Source organism: Galleria mellonella, unplaced genomic scaffold (genome assembly GCF_026898425.1).
Source record: "Galleria mellonella isolate WM207_F2 unplaced genomic scaffold, CSIRO_AGI_GalMel_v1 utg35, whole genome shotgun sequence".
Classification (NCBI taxonomy): Eukaryota; Metazoa; Arthropoda; class Insecta; order Lepidoptera; family Pyralidae; genus Galleria; species Galleria mellonella.
Genome location: NW_026442082.1, coordinates 5200900 through 5221331, shown reverse-complemented (window position 1 = coordinate 5221331; position 20432 = coordinate 5200900). Strand labels below are relative to the sequence as shown.

At 34.3% G+C, this 20432-nt stretch overlaps 1 protein-coding gene and 1 non-coding gene across 5 annotated transcripts in view; both read right to left on the bottom strand.

Annotated features, from left to right (window-relative positions):
* The window catches only part of LOC113517162 (octopamine receptor beta-2R), a 247966-nt gene that overhangs the window by 10233 nt on the left and 217301 nt on the right, over window positions 1-20432 (bottom strand). For 3 of the 4 annotated variants that reach the window (XM_052896836.1, XM_052896834.1, XM_052896835.1), the window contains 2 exons: window positions 2550-2797; window positions 737-937 (listed from right to left, as the gene is read on the bottom strand). In XM_052896836.1, coding sequence (XP_052752796.1) covers window positions 737-927 — 191 coding nt within the window. In that variant the 5' untranslated portion in view covers window positions 928-937; window positions 2550-2797. Of the gene's footprint in view, window positions 1-624; window positions 678-736; window positions 938-2549; window positions 2798-20432 lie in introns of those variants that run through there. The other variant, XM_026901738.3, reaches the window with a different exon arrangement.
* On the bottom strand, window positions 17158-17275 carry LOC113513086 (U5 spliceosomal RNA). Its single transcript, XR_003402152.2, has one exon. It is a non-coding gene; the product is annotated as a U5 spliceosomal RNA (small nuclear RNA).

Below are 20432 nucleotides of genomic sequence, written 5' to 3'. Positions count from 1 at the left end.
GACCGTCGCCTATTTAGTCGATATACGCTCATCTAAAATGGCCTATACCGATATCTCCAGACATTTGTGACATTGCGAACAGCTTGTTATAGACAAATTTTAATATAGTACTATTATTCTGTTTAAATAAAGTAAATAAAAGACAAGTAAAATATTATTTAGAAACATTGCTATTCAACATTATATCAAGTCATCGAAATTCTTCTTATCACATTTTACATAGAAACTCAACTCGTAATAATACTCAAAATAATACAAACAAATAAATAGTACAAGATGGTCTCTGATATTGGATTTCTTTAAAAGTTAGCGACAATATTTACCTATTCATATAATTTCGTAATATTATTTAACTTTGGAGGATAAATTTGATGTATTTAAAAAGATTGTCGAATTTCTGACTCGTGTGTAAGTGGGTATTCGGTTAAGTATTAAAAATAAATCTTTAAGCACATATTTTATGATAGGATGAATTAAAATAATGTTGTAGAGAAAAAGTGGAAAGAAAAAGAAAGATCATTCTTTCTTCATATGAGAAATTACAAGAAGGATCGCAAAGCTGCAGAAATTTACAAAAACTATGATCCCATAACAAACAAGGTCCGTAAAACTAGAACTACAAACCTATGTCTCATGACACTGACGATGACGAGCAAATTCCCCAGCACCGCCATGACGACGATAGAAAAACAATGATACCAAATGAAAGAAGGTCTATAAAACTAAAACTACAAACCTATGTCTCATGACACTGACGATGACGAGCAAATTCCCCAGCACTGCCATGACGACGATGAGCAGCAGTATGCATGTTCGGAACTTAAACATAATGCTGTGTGTCCATTCATCGGTGCTGGTGGCATTGTAACCACCCCAGTCATCGCCGGTTGCGTTGGCCGTGACGTTGGTTACGTTCGTCCGATCCATATGTGGCGGCCTGCAGTCATAAAACTTATTGTAAAACAAATAGGACTTGTTACAAAACGAAAAAACTTATTGCAAAATGAACTAGAGTTATAGCAAAATGTACTAGACATTTGTTTAGAATTATTTTGTTTAATTCCGCTACCATTAGTATGTGTGTGACTGTCAACAGTCGAAGATATTAGCCTGCAATCTCCGACTGACATTTTATCCACGCACGTTTTGCGACACGTGTTACACCTCTAAACGAGGCATCTTCAAGTAAATTATTGGATCGCTGTAGCTTAGTTTTAGTGTTGTTGATAGTAATGATGGTGATCAATGCTTGAGTGTTAGCAGGCACACACATACTAATGGTAGCGGAATTAAACAAAATAATTCTAATCAAATAATCAGTGATATGGACTTCCGCAAGATCATCTCATCATCATCATATAAGCTTTTAACTGTCCACTGCTAAACATACGCCTCCCCCTTGAGGAGTTTTTCCAGTAATTACAATGCTTGGCAGGCGGATAGGCAACAGCAGTCAGGCTTTAGAGATGCTTTAAGAGAAAAACTGCTGGCCATCCCTTGTCCTCCTTTAATCGCCTCTTACGACACCCATAGGAAAGGAAGCGGTTTCCTATTCTATGCCGGGACCACACGGCCAAATAATATCTATTTCAGTAAAATATACTAGACTGTGCAATATTAGGTTGCCGTTGTCAAATGGACAAAACTTTTATAATTACATCATGCCATAGCATCATAAAAGCTGCACTTAAGAGTGGGCTTTATAAAACTTTACGGTAAGATGTAGATGATCCACACGAAAAGGTATATGGAAATAATTGTAAAATTTTTTACGGACTTCACCCAAAGTTTAAATATTTCCATCAGATTAAAAAAAAAGTCTTAAATGCAATTAATTAAATGACGAATCAGTGCAGTGTCAGTATTTATTTAGATCCAACTACATATATGTATATTGGTTAACTATTACTTAACAGTAACAAAATGGAAAGTTACAACAACTATTCGTTGAAAGGTTTTCAACACTAAAATTGGTTTAGTTTTTAAAAGGCTTTCTCTACAGACATGCACGTAATTGTTTTCAGTTAATAGTAGTTGTTAAAAAGTTAGATGGACGTCAGTATATTTTAGGTTTTTGTATACTAATATATTACTAAATATTAATGAAAAGTAAGACGTATATAAAAATTAAACACAAATATTTTCAGAATCCTACAATAAATTAGTTACTTGACTAAATATAATAATATTATATAAATAGTTGAACTAGCAGATATTGTTTTACCATTTACTATCGCCCACTGTAGTAATTTTTTCTTTTTGGGGTAAAAAATATTCTATCTCTCACGTTGGAATAAATAATAGATATTTACAAATTTTCATTAAAATTGGTTGAATGGTTTCAAAGATTAGCGTAAATAAAAATCAAGAGACGTAACTTTTATATATTAAAATTTTGTCTACTTTCTGTTTATTTTCTAATATATTCAACTATTCATTTATTATTATATTTCTATTCAATATTTCAAGTTTTTTCGATGTCGAAATCATAAAGGGCGTATAAAAAACTTGAAAAATCTCTAACAATGGCAATACCCACAATACCTTACCTTTATCTCGTTTCCTTTATTTCCCTCACTCGAACTCCACACACTTTCTTACACCTGAATATCTTCAAATTCACCGTTTTACCTTTCATCATTACAATAGTATGTATAATACAGTCTTTTGTATTTCAGTTTTACAATTGCAGTGTTTTCTTTTTCACTGCCTCTGGTCTTAACGTCTCATGTAACATTCTGGCGTTCATCTTCAGTTATTGTATTATCATCACAGTTTGCTGCTACGACGTCATTATCTGTAACAAACAGCGACACTTCGTTAATTGGCTAAGCAAGTTCCCCTCTCTCTTGCATTGAAACTACTCAATGATATGTTGAACCGGTATCCGCAATTGGATGTATTTGCCTCTAACTTGCTGGAGTTTCGTCGAATGACCACATGGTGTTTGTGTGCAGAAATTTTGAAATTAAATTTATTTATGTGTATTATTCCTTTTTATATATGTTATTCTATTGATTATTTGCTGGGTGAGCGTATTGGAAGACTGTAAAGCTCATCCAGTAGATGTAATGTAATAAATAAATAAATAATTCTGAATTCTATTTTGACAAAATTAGTTGATTAGAGAAAAATTTTACTACAGAAATTGTGATTTTTTATTATTGTGCTAAATCTCTTATAGAATTTGTTGGAAGGTTTACAGTTCGCTTTTATAAATCCAATTACGAGATATAAAATCAATACAGATAATGGTACACATACCCCTATGGGTATCATTATCTAGTATTGATGAGTAATATCTAGGGATTGTTAGTAATGGAGACTGAGAATGCTTTTGCTAGCAATATTGGGTACCAGTTCGACCTACTCGCGGTTCTCCCTGTAAACTATCATGGTTAATTCCTGATGAATTAATCATGATGGGCAAACTGGCCTGTTTTCATTCTCATCTATCACCCTTCACTGGTGCTCCGCCAGCGTATCCCATTAGCGCAGGCGGAGTTACCGTACCATTTTCACCCTCATTTCCAAAAATGGTACCCATACTTGCGTACCAATATAATACTGTATAAATATTGTATTTTTTTATACACAGTAATTTTAAGTAATAAAAAAAATTAAAGAGAGAAATTTCACAACATTTATTCATTATTTATAGCAATTCTAAACACAATTCCAATTCAAAGCAGTACTAAATGAATCCTATACTAATTACAATAAATAAAACGTTATTTAGAAAAAGAAATAGTGCATGTGTCTTTAATGTGAGATCAATAAGGAAGTAAATTAAAAAAAACTTATTAAAATTAGATTTAAGTTAGGAAAAAGAGGGCAACATAAAATAAAATGAAATTGGGAAATTTCTTTTTTTTTTAATTTGTTTAAAAATTAGTTACGTGCATACCGCATCTCTTAGAATCCAAAACAAGGATATCGGTAAAAGAACCAAAATAACCGATATAGCAAACTGAAGTGGTAATGAGCTAGCTACATAGCTAGCTCATTACCGAGCTACATAGCTCAAAGAACCGACAATCGATGGGAAAGAAAGGTATTTATTTATGCAACTTAGAATGGTAAACAAGCTGACGGCCCACCTGATGGAAAGTGGTAACCGTCGCCTATAGACATGAGCAGTACCATAAACATAACAGAGTGTACTGTTTTGCCCATGATACCCCCCATGCGTTGCCATTACTGAGGACTCAGGTGTTATTCCTCTGTACTCTGTAAACTCACGCCATATCCCTTAAAACCGATACACAGCCATGCAAACACAACTGCTTTACGGTTGAAACACGAATGGGACAGAGGTACCCAAGCAAACGACTTTTGTACAAAGTCTCACTCTGGTGAAGTAAGTCTAGGTTCGTAGACTTTTTTAAAGATACTTGTGTCAATAGGTACTGCGTACTAAACTCGTAAATATGAAAAAAATTAAAAATGTTTCAATGTTTATATTACTTCCTCGTCGTCATCATTTCAGTCATTATCCGTTCACTGCTGGACATAAGCCTCCCCCACAGATTCCCAGAAAGAGACGCCTGAGCCACCTGCATCTACTGACTCCCTGCAATACATTTCATGTCGTCACTCCATCTGGTGAAATGTCGTCCTGTATTATGTGTGTCGCCACTCAAGAATCTTTCTTCCACATCGGTTGTCGTTTCTTCGCGCTATGTGACCAGCCCATTGCCACTTCAACTTACTTATCCTTCGGGCTATGTCGGTTACTTTCTTAAATTCGGTCGGTTTATTACTTACTTAAATTTAAACAATTAAAAATATTTCAATAACATTTGCCAAAAAGATTGCCCGCACTCTAGATTATAAAATTTAGCTTAATTTATGTAAAGTTACATCTAAGATTTAGGATGTTACAAAAATATCATCTAAATACCGTTTAAATAAATAACAGCAATAGTCCAGTAAGAATAAAAGAGACAACGGGATTAATGTTTAGAAGAACAGATGGAATTAGTCAAATAACACTGCGTACATTGCTTGTACCCTGGGGGCAGGTTTCAACAAATGGCTCACATGTATTCTGACCTTTTTAGGATTGTAATAACGTAGTGTGTGGTACAATGTACGTCAGGTGACGTGATTTCCTCGACAGCTAATTCATTTATGTTGCAATCAGTATAAATATAACAAAATTATATATTATGCAAACAAGTTGACGGCCCACTTGATGCAATATGGTAGCGTGGATATCACAATACTCTGTGATGGTCATGCACCCATCATTTGTTACCATATTCGAGGACTGAGATAATGCCCTCATACCCTATAATTATAATTTAGTTTTTTTTGTCATTTCATAAAATTTCGCCTAAAACTGAATGGATAATGCTTCTGCTTAGGCAGGATCGTGAATAGGTGTGACTGAACTATTTTTCCATTAAATGTAACCTTCTTCATTGGTTTTTGGTTTGTACAACTTTATATGACAACCTCCACTTGAGAATCTTTCTTACAGTAGAAACGTGAAGAGAATACAGAAAAATAACGGACAATAAAAGAGATCATATCGCTGAACCCATTTCGGACTGCTTTAGTAATTTAGTCGAACGACGAGTGATTTAATCGAATGGCAAGTAATTTAGCTGCTAAACGTGTCTAAAAAAAATTATGAGTTGGGTAGAATATTTTTTACAAAATTACTCGCTACTCGATCAAAATTACTGTAGTATTGGGTACTAGATTTTAGGGTCCACTGTAAAATCTAATTTTCAATGCTTGTTATGCCAAAAAACATTGCACAACCTTTAATTTCTTAGTTAATTTAGGGTAATTTAATTTAAGATATTAAGTAAGAATTCTAGAAGCATTCTTTCATTTTTATTAATGCATTCGCAAATAATTTCGGCAAGTTCCACTTGTTCCTACCAACTTTCCCCTCTGAATAGTAAAAGTGGATTTTTTTCCACTTGTCCCTATCATTGTGTGTCCAGTGGGGATAAATAGAATAAATATACCCTTCTTCCGTACCGATATTTCATTGATAATAAATAAATACAGTCTGTTAAAATCTGTTAACCAAAAAAGAGAGGTTATATAAAGTTCTTGCATTATTCTTTTAGTCAACCTATCTGTCCAACAATTTATATTTTTGCTTGTATTCTATATTCTTTGTTATTTTAGTCTAAATCTACCTTCACAATACAAGTTTTAGGATTAACATGCAAATGCACTGTACAGCTATATTTAAGATTAATATTTAGAAATGCATCATGTTGTTCTTGATTGTCATTATACATATATGCAAGCGATGGTTACCATTTTCTATCAGGTGGCCCGTCAGCTTATTTGCCATTCTAAATATCAAAAAAAAAAATGTTAATTGTTTTATTTTCAATCACATAGTACAGTTCCACCAAGTTGTCACAATACAAACAGTATGGTAAATTTTCTTCCAAATTTGGCTTACGTTGTGCACCCTCTTAAATAATTCATACATTTATACCATAACCTCTATCGCTCATAGTCTGTAACTTTATTCCATTATGTAGAGGATTTAACGGTCGAACCTTTTCTGATACTATTCCTTCAGTAATGTACGCTTTTACAATATTTACATTGGGGTCAATGGGGATATTTAATGGTTGATTTGTGACGGTATTCAAAATATTATTGCACGTTTTATTGAATTTTGTTTTTGAGCGAGGCTGAGCTTCCAACTGTAGGACGTTTTCGATTCGTCTTTCTTCTATGATGACTAAGATACGCGGTTCGTTTTGTATTTATATGCGAATCTTAATTATGCTTTCCATGAAGCTAAATCTACCTAAAGATATACGATTCCGGGTTCAAATATTTTCAATCTAATTTGTTTACAAAATATCTTGTGAGTTTTATTACAACTGAAGTTTTATTTATTTATTTATTTAATACTTTATTGCACCAACATAACAGGATTTGTTGAACAATTTTCAATACGTATAGTGTAGTACAAAAGGCGGTCTTATTGCTAAGCAATCTCTTCCAGACAACCTTTGGGTAGAAGGAATTAAAGCATAAGTAGAAAGTTGCGATTTTTCTTGCGAAGAAAAATGTATTTGTTCAATACAAATGGAGAGATACAGTTAACCTTGAAAAATCTGGCAATATAATTATATACGTTACGTTTATATTAATTATACAGAAGAAGAACACCTCAGTCCTCAGGAATAACTACGCATGAGTATCATGGGCGAAACAGTATACTCTGTTGTGTCTACGGTACTGCTCATGTCTATAGACGACGGTTACCACTTTCCATTAGGTGGGCCATTAATAAAACTTGAAATTAAAAAGAAATAACGTTATTTAGCATTGGATTATTTTGTAAGTAGCATGTGAGAATATTATTATATTGCTCATATAATTTTAGATTTTGCTCCACAACAAATACAGACTTTAATCATGGCGGCCAATTAGATTGATTTTAAAACTAAACAGATTTTGATTTCTTTGGAATCGATCTTTAAATATTCTTTAGATAAAAATAAAGACATTTCCAAATCAGTCTTTAAATTACGGAGTTTGTCACCTTATACAAACATAAAAAAATCAGCCGTGTGGTCCCGATATAGAATGGGCCATCCGTGTGCTGTTTTCCGTGGACGTCGTAAAAGGCGACTAATGAAACTTAAAACATCATCAAAGCCTAACTGCGGTTGTCAAACCGCCGGTCAAGCGAGGCGACTACTGATAAGGTCGGGGCACTTAGGCCTCGCTCATAAGGGGGCTAATGGGCGAGGCTTGTGTTTAGCAGTGGACAGTTAATGGTTAATATAATAACAATAATAAAACATAAAAAAAAAATATGCGCATGAGAACCATTACCATTTTTGAAGTCCATTAAAAATAGTAAACATTATTTATCGATATTTTATTATATGAAAATATGTAAAACTTTACTTCAGTTTTGGGAACCCTTGAATCCTTTCTCAAACAGAATCTATCTACAAATAATCGGTCAATCTAGTCTTTATAATTTTATATGCACATCCACTACGTCTCAGTACAATTTTACGCCTGTGGAATTAGTACAATATTAAAACAAACATACAAATGAACATTAAATTGTTGGTAGTTATAGCTACTAAACAATATACGTACTGACGCCAGGAAAATCCCATTTAAATTTGTATTGTAGGTCACCAACACGTGCAATGAAATAAATTACTAGATGAGTCGGCATTTAAATTTGAAATTGCAATAATATTGTATGAAACATCGTCTCTGTGAAACAACCAACAGAGCTAAATTTTAAAAGTCCATTTTATTTTTCTTTTGGGGACAAAATTACATTTTTTTTATCTACTTAATTTTAATTTCATAATAATATAAAAGAGCAATTTTTATTCTTCGAATATAGTGAGATACTTATTTATTTACGCATTACTTAATTGATGGTAAAATAATCGAACAACGATTTATTACATTACATTGTCGCGCCTGTCTCCCATTATGGTAGGTAGAATCGAGAGATTGACCCCTCTGCCCCACAAATCAGGCGCCGGCGACATAGGCGAAGAAGGCAGGACCGAGGAGGAGATCCTACTTCACCGCATGGGCCAGGGGCGGCAGCTGCGAGGGCATCTGTCACCCCATCACCAACACGGCCCGGAGGAGGCACGCGCGTGCGCCCGCGCGCCCCTCAGTGAGGTACAGGTAAGTGACCTACAGGTCACTTAGTGAAGGGGTCCGCCTTGTGAGACGGACCAATGCGTTCGTGATGGGACGATTGCTCGCGCACACCCACGTCTCGAAGAAAGCGCTGAAAAGGAGCACCGGGGGGCTTTAGCCGACAAGAGTCCGGCAGTATCCGCATATCTCCTCTTAGGTATGCGGGTCTGCATGAGCATTTCTACTCGACAAAAAAAAATAGAATCAATGGAACGACCGACTTCAAAAAAGGAGGGTCTCAATTCAGTTATATTTTTTATGTTTGTTACCTTATAACTCTGTCATTTATAAATCGATTCGGACAATTTTTTTTTACCTAAAAGGATATATTTTCAGATTTGTCCCACAAAATTATTATCAAAACCGGTTAGTTTAGTTTTTAAATGAAAATAATTGGTTTTACCACAATTGAAGTTAGTATTTTTGTGGAACATATTGTCAATTAATCAACAATAAAGAAATATGGCCATGTGGTCCCGCCACAGAATAGGCCACGACTTCCTTTCTCGTGGGTGTGGTAAGAGGCGAGTAAGGGATGGCGAGGAAGAGGGCGAGGGATGGGCATCAACATTGCTCTTAAATAATCTCTAAAGCCTGACTGTAGTTGCTAATCTGTCTGAAAACGATGGTAACTACGGGCAAAACCCTCAAAAGGAGAAGGCTTATTTTCAGCAGCAGCAGTGGACAATTAAAGGTTGATATGACGATAATGATGATGATGATGAAAGAAATATGATAATAAAATTTAATAGCTGCATTCAAACTACGCCCCGAGCGTTCCATTGTAATAACCTTGATCCGCGTTTCGCCCAACTGCCGGAGGTAGCCTAATGTGCAATTTCCTTTGAATTTCAACCAATCAGACACATCAGTCAGGGAACGAATAAATCTATTTTTTCTTTTTCTTTTTTTTTTTTTGCTTTCCAAGACATATTTTCCCACTTCTTAGAAATTCGATCGTATAAATGTATTTATAAAAGCTAAACGATGTTAAATCTTTAAGAGTTTCGTTTTTTTTTCTTTTCAGAAAAAAATTTACTTCAATCTTTGCATATTTAGTTTCGTTTAGATGAACTCACGAACTTTGGGTAATGAGTTTCGTTCGATTCTTGGTAGGTCTAATTTAAGGAACGAACTGTTCTAAATTGGCCGATCCGAGTTTACAAGGTAGAATGACTAGCTACTCATCGCCCGATCGCTTATAATATAGATATATTATAACTTGAGGATCAGGGTCACGCAAACACAACTGCTTCACGGTAGAAACACGAATGGGACAGAGGTGTCCAAGCAAACGACTTTTGTACAAAGTCTCCTCTGGTAAATATAATATCCTTACTAATATAATATTATAAATATGAAAATGAGTTTGTTTGTTTGTCACCTTATAATGTCTTAATAGCTTTACCAGTCACTATAAAATTTTACATACACGTATCATAATAGACGGAGAAAGATATAAGCTACTCTGTTTCAGTCAATAAACATATCTTAATTAAGCAAACGAAGTCGCGGGTAAAATTTAATATTTACATAGATAGCAATGTAAATACTAAAGTACATTGTTATTCATTTCGAAAGAGATTTATCGAGCAAGAATTAATGGAGATGTCGGTAGGGGCCGCCCTAGACGGACGTCTGTCGACCAAATAGGCGACGTGCTGAAAAAAAGCCAAATTAAAAGTACCCGTAACCGGCAAGCGTGTATGAAAAGATTGATGAAAGTGGAGGAAGCGAAAGAGGTTTGTTTGAATCGAAGCATTTGGCGTTCTATTGTTTCTCCCTACCCTAATGGGAGACAGGCGTGACAGATATGTATGTATGTATTGTTATTAATGTTCAAATAAATAACGTTCATATTTCAACGACTCAAATAAAGTATAAATAATTTTAAAAGTGGACAATAATTAATTGAAATAATGACGAATGACGATGACAAATAAACGGAAATCGTGACCTATTGAACTACAATTTAATTAAAATCCCTGTAATACGGAAATTCAAATACATTTATGTTTATTTGCGGTTTTCATTTTGATGGGAATTTGTATTGAATTCACTAGGCATCACTCACGTAGAATTGCATACGTGAAAAGTAGTATGGATTAATATATAATTTTGATCTTATTATATTTGGAATTTTATTAAAATACATTTTCTCAAACATGCTTGGAAATGTGAACATTATTTTTATTTATTTATTTATTTATTTTTGACAATCTTCTTCGAGATAAATCAAAATTGCCGTACTGGCCAGATACATGCGGGCAGCGACCGGCAAAAGTTGTATGAAAATCCACATCTGTCGTGTTTTGCGGCCAGATAAATTACTATGTAAACTCATATCTGTCCTGTAATTTAAAAATGGAATGACCTTTTACTTCGAAACATGGCTACCAAGGAGTTAACTAATAAAAGTTTTTATTAAAATTTCGAACTGGCTTGCAAATAGAAAGCTATTTATTGAAAAAAAAACAAAGGAACATTATGGCGCGTGAAAAATTAATATTGTTCGTTATTCGTCATTGAACTTAAAAAGTAAAATAGTGTTTTTGATTTCCGCGCATTGTTTGAGAAAAGTACTATACAAGCCTTGGCCACACTAGTTGTGGCCAAGGCTTGTATAGTACTTTTGATGGACTCACATTGATGGACTCGCGTATATGTGCCTCGGCTACGCCTCGGCCCACATTTGGACGTTCGTCCATCAATGCCTCAGTTGCTGGCCGCTGCAGTAATGTACTATTAACAACTTAAGAGTTTTATAGGAACAATCAGACTACAGTATGGGGTTCTACAAAATGATTATATTAAGGTTTCTTCAGGGTCGTCTGCGTGCTCGTGACACTCCTAGTGTTGCAGGCGTCCATAGGCTACAGTGAGCGTTTATTATCAGACGAGCTGTATACTTGTTCGCCACTTTTTATACCACATAAAAAAAAGAAAATCATTAAATTATACTTATTATTATTTATATGCAACTTAGAATAGTGATAATTGTCACCAACAGTCATGAAGGGTACCATGGATATAACAGAATACACTGTATCGCTCACGATACCCCTCATATATTGCTACTCGTATTTTTGAAAACTGAGATATGATGCTTCTGTAATTTCATTGCTATATCCTTCAAACTGAAATACAGTTATGCAAACAACTGTTTCTCATTTCTAAATTGGCTTTTTTATGCAACTTAGAATGGCAAATAAGCTGTCAGCCCACTTGATGGAAAGTGGTAACCGTCGCCTATAGACATGAGCAGTACTATGGACATAATAAAGCATACTGTTTCGCCCATGACACCCCCATGCGTTGTCATTCCTGAGAACTCGGGCGTTATTCCACTGTACCCTCTATATACACCCTTCAAACCGAAACAAAGCCATGCAAACACAACTGCTTCACAGAAGAAACACGAATGGGACAGAGTTATCCAAGCAAATGGCTTTTGTACAAAGTCTTGCTTCTAAATTGGTTTTGACTTAAAATCGTGGCTTTAAAGCGAGAATAATGTAAATCCCATAACACTATAACGCTATCTCTTCACTCCAAGTATTCTAGGTTTATTGAAATTTAATATTTATGCGCTCTTTGTTCCAAAAACGATTAATAACAAAGTTGCTTCGGAAAGCGGTATGTACTGAGCGTTTAGATTTTATTACATGTTCCAGTCAACCACAATTTTATGTTATGGATACTACTTTATACTAATGAGTACGCTGTCACGGGGTGGAACAAAAGGGTAAATGTCAATGACCTCTCATGACCCGGGAATACCCTTATTTTTGTTAGACAATTTGGAATAGTTTTATGTGATACATGGTTTAATCAGTAGTTTTAGACGTATCTAAAACTAAGACTTTAGTTATGTTACAAAGTACATTAGGAGAAAAATTAATAGAAACAGAAATTCAAAAACGACAATCATTTTTGAGACTCCCATATACATGATCGCTTTAAAGGATAAGTCATCATCATCACATCCGTCCTTAACTGTTCACTGCTGATCATAAGCCTTCACCTATTGGAGGACTTTACCAGTAGTCGCTACGCTTGGCAGGTGGGTTGGCAGTCGCAGTTAGGCTTTGGTGATGTTTCAGGAGGGACGCTGCTGCCTATCCCTCGACCATTAAGTTCCCATAGTCGCCTCTTACGACACCCACGGAAAAGGAAGGAGCATCCCATTTCGTGCCAGGACCACATGGCAAGTAAGGTAGTTTTCTATAGACGAAAAAATATTCAAAATCGACTAAATTAGTAGTTTTCTGTTTAGCACTACTACTGCTCACTCACTACTTTCTATGCCACTATGTTAGGTTCACTGGAAGAAATCAGTCAGATTTACCAAAGGGAGACTCTGTACAAAAGTCGTTTGCTTGGGCACCTCTGCCGCATTCGTGTTTCTACAGTGAAGCAGTTGTGTTTGCAGGGCTGTGTTTCGGTTTGAAAGGTGGGATATGGCAGTGAATTTACAGGGTACAGAGGAATAACACCTGAGTACTAAGGAATGGCAACTCATGGGGGGTATCATGAGCGTAACAGTATACTCTGTTATATCCATGGTACTGCTCATGTCTATAGGCGACGGTTACCACTTTCCATCAGATGGGTCATCAGATTGTTTGCCATTCGAAGTTGCATAAAAAATCATAGTGATAAGCTCGCCTTTGCTTACTTCGTTACTAATTTGCTATTATATATATATATATATATATATATATATATATATATATATATATATATATATATATATATATATATATATATATATATATATATATATATATATATATATATATATATATCTCTCTATTTTATAATACTAGTTTAGAAGAGAAATAACAATATAAGAAATAGAAGATGGCTCAGTAGAAGAGGCGGTTTTACCCATTTATTATTATGGCCGCTCAATTACAGGGATCGGGAAGCATTAGTTTCTCTCGATTAAAAAGACACAGTATCCAAGGACTGGTAGAAAGATTTACAGGCAGAGACTGAGAGCTGGTTAATGGATTGGCCTCATCATTTATTGACAAAATTTAAACCTGACATCCGGACAGCAGATTGGATTATTGTTCTATAAGGAACAGATTGCCAATTAATTGAAGCAGACTAGAAAAAAAAAATTATTATGACGGCTCGAATGGAGGGGATATTTTGGTAAACTAGTAAATCGTATAACAGTTAATTGACCAATTAGTCGACTGAGTGCACGGTACAAACATATTGCGTGTCAGCCATACAAATTGACTGTATATATTGCCGTGTGATGTGGGATACAGCTGTTACAATTAATATTATACATTAGATGGAAATCGAGGAATGTGTTCCAATATTTTTTTTTTCAGCAGAAAATGGTAATATTTTTTTTATATCACAAAAGTGGCTAACAAGCATATAACTCGTCTGATGGTAAACGGTCACTGTAACCTATGGACGCTGGAAGAAATCTTAATACACTATTTTTTTTTTTGTTGGATGAAAATGGAATGGTAACCCTGCCCGCGCTAACAGGATACGCTGGTGGAGCACCAGTGAAGGGTGATCGATGAGAATGAAAACAGGCTAGTTAGCCCATCATGATCAATTTATAAGGAATTAAGTATGATAGTTTCAAGGGAGAACCGCGAGTAGGTAGACCTGGTTGGGTATATCGCTAGCAATAGGAATCTTAATCTCCATTACTAACAATCCCTTTCCCCCTAATATAACCTTTTTGGATAGTAAGCTAATAGTAATTTAGTAATAGTAAGCTGTTAGTACTGGCAGGATATTCGAGAAGAATGATACTCGTAGGTGAGGATCAAGTTAGAGCAGTTGGTGCGTGGTGATGAATTCACCAAGAAATAACATTCCAGTTAGAACCGCGTAGAGATAGATTTAGTCACTATTGCTAACAATGGGTCTGTTAGTTTGCGTTACTAACAATCCCCTACCTCCATATATTTAGTTTACTAATAATAAATACGCGTATTTATAACATTTTACGTTAGATTGGGTATAATCTTAATTTATATATACAGAGTGTGTCTATAAAAATATGTTTTGTCAAAAATAGGTGAATAGGTTGTTTTACAGAATAAAAATAATGATTCTGAAACAACAAAAGGTAACGTAAGTAAAAATCTCTACAAATGGTGTACAATAAAAAAAATGGAGTAATAAGATGTAAATATTTACTACATTCTTTCATAGGGTATCATCAAATACAAGAAAATCTTAATAGCGACTTATACATTATTAGTAGCGCAATCTAGTATCTAGTTTCAAAACAAAAATTTCAATGTAAAAATTTATTTCTTAAACAGTTTTAGTCACAGATAATAAATACATTAAGAAACAGTTTAAATGATACATAAATTAAATAGATATCACTCATACAGATATTTATTGTCACATTTGCATAGATTTTAACATTTAATTAAGATTTTTTTCCACAAAATAAACCGACTTCAATTAGCGAAACCAGTTATTTGGATTTAGCATTGTGCAACCAGTTATTGGATTTGACAGCCCCATTGCTAGCAATATGCCCTATTAGGTCGACCTCCACGTGGTTCCCCCTGGAAACCATCGTGAACAATTCTTGTTGAATTCGTCACGATGGACTAATTGACCTACTTCGTCTTCACCTATCATCCCTCACTGGTGCCCTGCCAGTGTATACCAATAGCGTGGGTGGGGTTACCATTCCATTATCGAATTTGAGGAATAACATCTCAGTCCTCAGGAATGGCAACGCATGGGGGGCATCATGGACAAAACAGTACACCAGAGGTGCATAAAAAAAAAAAAAAAAAAAAAAACACTCTGTTTTGTCCATGGTACTGTCCATGTCTATAGACGACGGTTACCACTTTCCATCAGGTGTGCCGTCAGCTTGTTTGCCGTACTAAGTTGTATAATAAAAAAATCATCCATTAAAAAAATATATGTATATAATATATTGTAACTTCACTATATAGATATTGCTGCTATATATTGTAGTACTCACCCCTACTGTTAAGACACCAAAGAGTAACAAACATAAAATTAAATCATCAAACTTTTTTTAAACTTATATTTGTATATCAAGTATTATTTATGATTATTATCATGGCATCTGTTTATCCCTCGATGGCAATGGCCTCCACCAACTTTTCCAATGATGGCCATGCCATTATTGCAGTTATGGCCCGTATATCTCCAGCCAATATTATTTTTTTTCTATCTCAATCACCCATCTTCTAAACTGTCGGCCCCAATTCCTTTTTATGTATTTACGATGTTAAATTATTATTTTCTTTCATTTCTTTGATGCTTTAGTAATCGTGTTCTATAAAACAGATTCTTAGTTTGACGAAATTTTGATTTTTTTTTTTATACAATTTAGAATGGCAAACAAGCTGACGGTTCACCTGATGGAAAGTGGTAACCGTCGCCTATAGACATGAGCAGTACCATGGACATAACAAAGTATACTGTTTCGCCCATGATACCCCCCATGCGTTGCCATTCCTGAGGACTCAGGTGTTATTCCTCTGTACTCTGTAAATGCACGCCATATTCCACCCTTCAAACCGAAACACAGCCATGCGAACACAACTGCTTCACGGTTGAAACACGAATTGAACAGAGATACCCAAGCAATCGACTTTTGTACAAAGTACAGACATTTGGCATACGAGTAACAAAGGTCATGTGACAGAACTTTTTGGCACCCGTTTAATTGCCTTAAAATTGTAGACATGCAAATAAAATTTATTGTTTAAATAAGGATACAAATTAGTGTTTGTGATTATTAAGATTATAGAATAAAATAAAAAAAACAAATTCAAATGAAACCAATAAATATGTGTAGATACATAGTCAATATCGTCAAATAAAATTAACAATTACATTATTAATATTAATAACTTTCTATATGTTATACTAATAACATTTAGAATCTGGCGTCGCTTTTTTATTTATAGATCTTACTCCGCAAAATACAGTTTTTTGCTCCACAAAATAAAGGGTAACTTCGTCATAAAATTAATGCGTGTCTAACATGGGACGATACTGACAACATGATATCTTTTTATTATAATATCTACTAGTTAATTTACGTGTAATTACACTATTACTAGATTGAGAAAGCTCAACTAGTTTCGGGACAAATTCTAGACCTTTAATCATGAGCGGCTGTGGCGTGAGCGTTAGCCTGATTTCGCGGTTCGATCTGCTGAGTGTGTGTTGTAAGCTACTATTTTTATATCCTGTATTTCTAAAAAAAAATTGCATACGGACCCTCTAGACAAGTGTCAAGCGAATTTATTGGTGGAATCGAAATAGCTAGCGAGTCCGTGAGATAAAATGAGATAGGAACGTCTGCTGTTTATTCTAACTCACGGACTCGCTAGAAATGTCGATTTAATCGACAAATTCGCATGCCACTTGTCTAGACTTCTAGAGAGCCCGATATCTGTACTCGTCATATATAGGGATAATTAATAAAATCCTGCTAGAGCAGGACTTTTTAAAAAATAAATAAGACTCTTTTGAGTGTTCCCCACCACGGAAATCTTTAGTAAAAGGCGAAAGATTTATCCGTTTTGATGGGAAACCAGAGTAATTTTGAATGTTTTGGCACATATCCTATATTGGTTGTACAGAAATTTTAATATCGCGTGCCATAAATGCACTAGCGCCATCTAGTAAATAATGTTTGTAAATTTTGTCTACCTGTCCGTTTTTCAGTTTGTTCCGGCATCGCGCAAAAACTATTACACCAAATTGTTTGGTGTAATAGTTTTTCCAATTGGCTTTCTAAAGGTTTAAATTAAAATCTGGTACATGTTTCATCCTTATATAGATAGTGTCTATATACAAATGCTTCGAAAAAACCGGGTCAACTTTTTCATACAATTTTGCGTGATAAATAGTTATGAGTGATTCCTTTATAAAAAAAAAAACAGCTTTTATTTATTAATTAAACATAGATGTGTCAAGATACATTATGTGCGTAAGTATATAGGACACTGATAGAAAAACGAGTCAGCTAATTTGACAATCAGCTGACAAAAGTTGACCAGTATTTGAGATTCGATGCTCTATCTATACACTCTAAGGTTTCATCTTAATACACCATCTAAAAATGATACATTCAATTGTTTCTACAATTACTTTAGCAAGAAGAATAAAATCCTATGAAATCATTACCGACTAGACGCAATTACATGCTACAGCAGTTAAGGACAAATAAAAATCTAAAACTATGTCAAAGTATCACTTAAATACCCATGAAAGTGATACAAAGATATATTGGTCCTAAGAACCCCTATTCGCCCCTTTGTAATTCTACGCTTTGTTTACTCTCACGACGATACGATAAAGGACAGTTTGCTTTCAACAATACTTGAAAAGTCCGTTTTTCGTGAATATCTCCTTTAAATGGAATAAAACAAAGTTGGCCGGCGCTTCTGTTTATATTTGACTAAGGCAAGCGTTCATGACGACCCTCCCACTATTGAGATTGGGTCTCTCTCCATGTTTATGGGAATAATTTTTATTTAAGTAAACGTAAAAAAAAAGTATGAAAATTTTCTATTGACTTCAAAAATACGTTCTCGATTCGGTTGTGTTTATTTCATATTTGCTCCCTTACAACTTCATCAATTGAAAACCAATTTGAATTTTTTTTTATCTGAAATAATATACCTACGTTAAGCAGTGGATATTTAACTTTTAATCAGGCCCCATATGTACTGGCATTAAAACATATTTTTAAATGTGGTGTGTTGTTAATTTTTACCTGTACAATGTATACCTAAGATCTGTTTCTTAAAAAATATTAATATTAAGACAAAAAAGTGCCTATTAAAGAGCTCTCTGTCGTTTTATAATTTGTTTCCATTATCCCTATTTAAATTTTTATTCCCTACTAAAATAATTTTTTTACGCTACAAGAAGGATGTTATTTTTGTTAAAAAAGAAAACGTAGAATGTTATTTCTGTTATAAAAAACCTAATAATTTACAATTATATTTGTAATTTAAAAGCATCTCTTGTATAATGGTAACAGTGTCCATATCATACTACCGCCAGACGGGTACAGGGCATATAATGACCAGTTTCTTTAAATAATGATTTTTCGCAAAATGAATTGTTTAGTAAAAAATGTTTAGCTTCATACGAAAGATACAAATATTGGTAATCAAATAAAGGTTTTATGAATTAAAAAAAGACAAAGATCACTATAAAACTTCAATTACCTAGGCGGTCGATAAATCGTACTATGCCTGATTAAGGGTTACAGCTGATACGATATTACCGATGATCCTAATCCATATTATTATAATACTATTGTCTCTTCAAATCATATCATAAAATTATAACATTACAACATATGGAAACAAAAAAACTTAAAATCAAATAAAATAAATAAACTGCAAATTCACCATTACACTTGATATCCAAAAGCGCAGTGTAATTGGCTCCCAATATTTAGGGAAACGGTAATCCCTATCCCTAGGGAAAAAAAAAAAAATAACAAAAACATGTTTTTGTTATTGTTTATAAAAAATAACAAAAACATGATTGTCTTTCTATACTTATAATAAATCTGTAGAGAGGTCAATTCTGCACATGAAATATATTTACAAAATACCTATCAGAGGGTGATTAGTGATCGATACTGATGCCAAAAATGCAATCAGAAAAATTTTTGTCTATATATCTGTATGTTCGTTATAGAAACAAAACTACTCGACGCGGATTTTAACGAAACTTGGTACAATTATTCTTCATACTCCTGGGCAGGTTAAAGTGTACTTTTCATCACGCTACGATCAATAGGAGCAGAGCAGTGAAGGGAAATGTTAAAAATGTCCACCCGTACGACGCCAGGACGGGCCGCTAGTTGTTTATAAAATTGTAGAATTCTAAATAGGTTTTTGAAAAATAAAAGCCTCTAAAAATATGTACATTGAACTCGTGTATTGGAACTGTTATTCCAGGGATTTTCGTAAAAGCTTTATAAATAAAGTGTTGTGCCAATCTAAAATTGTCGTAGATATTTTTACACTTCAGACAAAAGGTTATGTGATCCCTTATCTATTTGCGTATATATATTTTTTTATACAACTTAGAATGGCTGTGTTTCGGTTTGAAGGGTGGAATATGGTAGTGAATTTACAGGGTACAGAGGAATAACACCTGAGTCCTTAAAAATGGCAATGCATGGGGTTATCATGGGCGAAACAGTATACTCTGTTATGTCCATGGTACTGCTCATGTCTATAGGCGACGGTTACCACTTTCCATCATGTAGGCCGTCAGCGTTTTGGCCATTCTAAATTGCATAAAAAAAAGTTTATAAAATATGTCAAGTGCATCTAAAGAAATGTAGTTCCTCGTCTAAACCTGGACGCAGAAGTGACGTCGGCGGAGAAACATTGTAATCTTGAACTAAAAATGAAAACTCACGACCAAAATAGAAATGTGAAACAATGTCGTGTCACTTGAACGGGAGACAATAAAAGAAATGAGTGAACGAAAAACGTAATAAAAAAAAAACAACTTGGCAGCAGTTCGTACAGTAAATGAACAGCTATGAGTGAATGACAGTGGATACTCAAGCTCTGATGTTTCACAAGCACTAAAAAATAAAGGTGAATAAAGAATATCATTATATCACCAATTTTAATATTTTTAAAACTTATATTCATCTTTAGGGTTCCGTACATGCTAAGAAAAAACCGGAACCCTTTAGGATCACTTCGTTGTCCGTC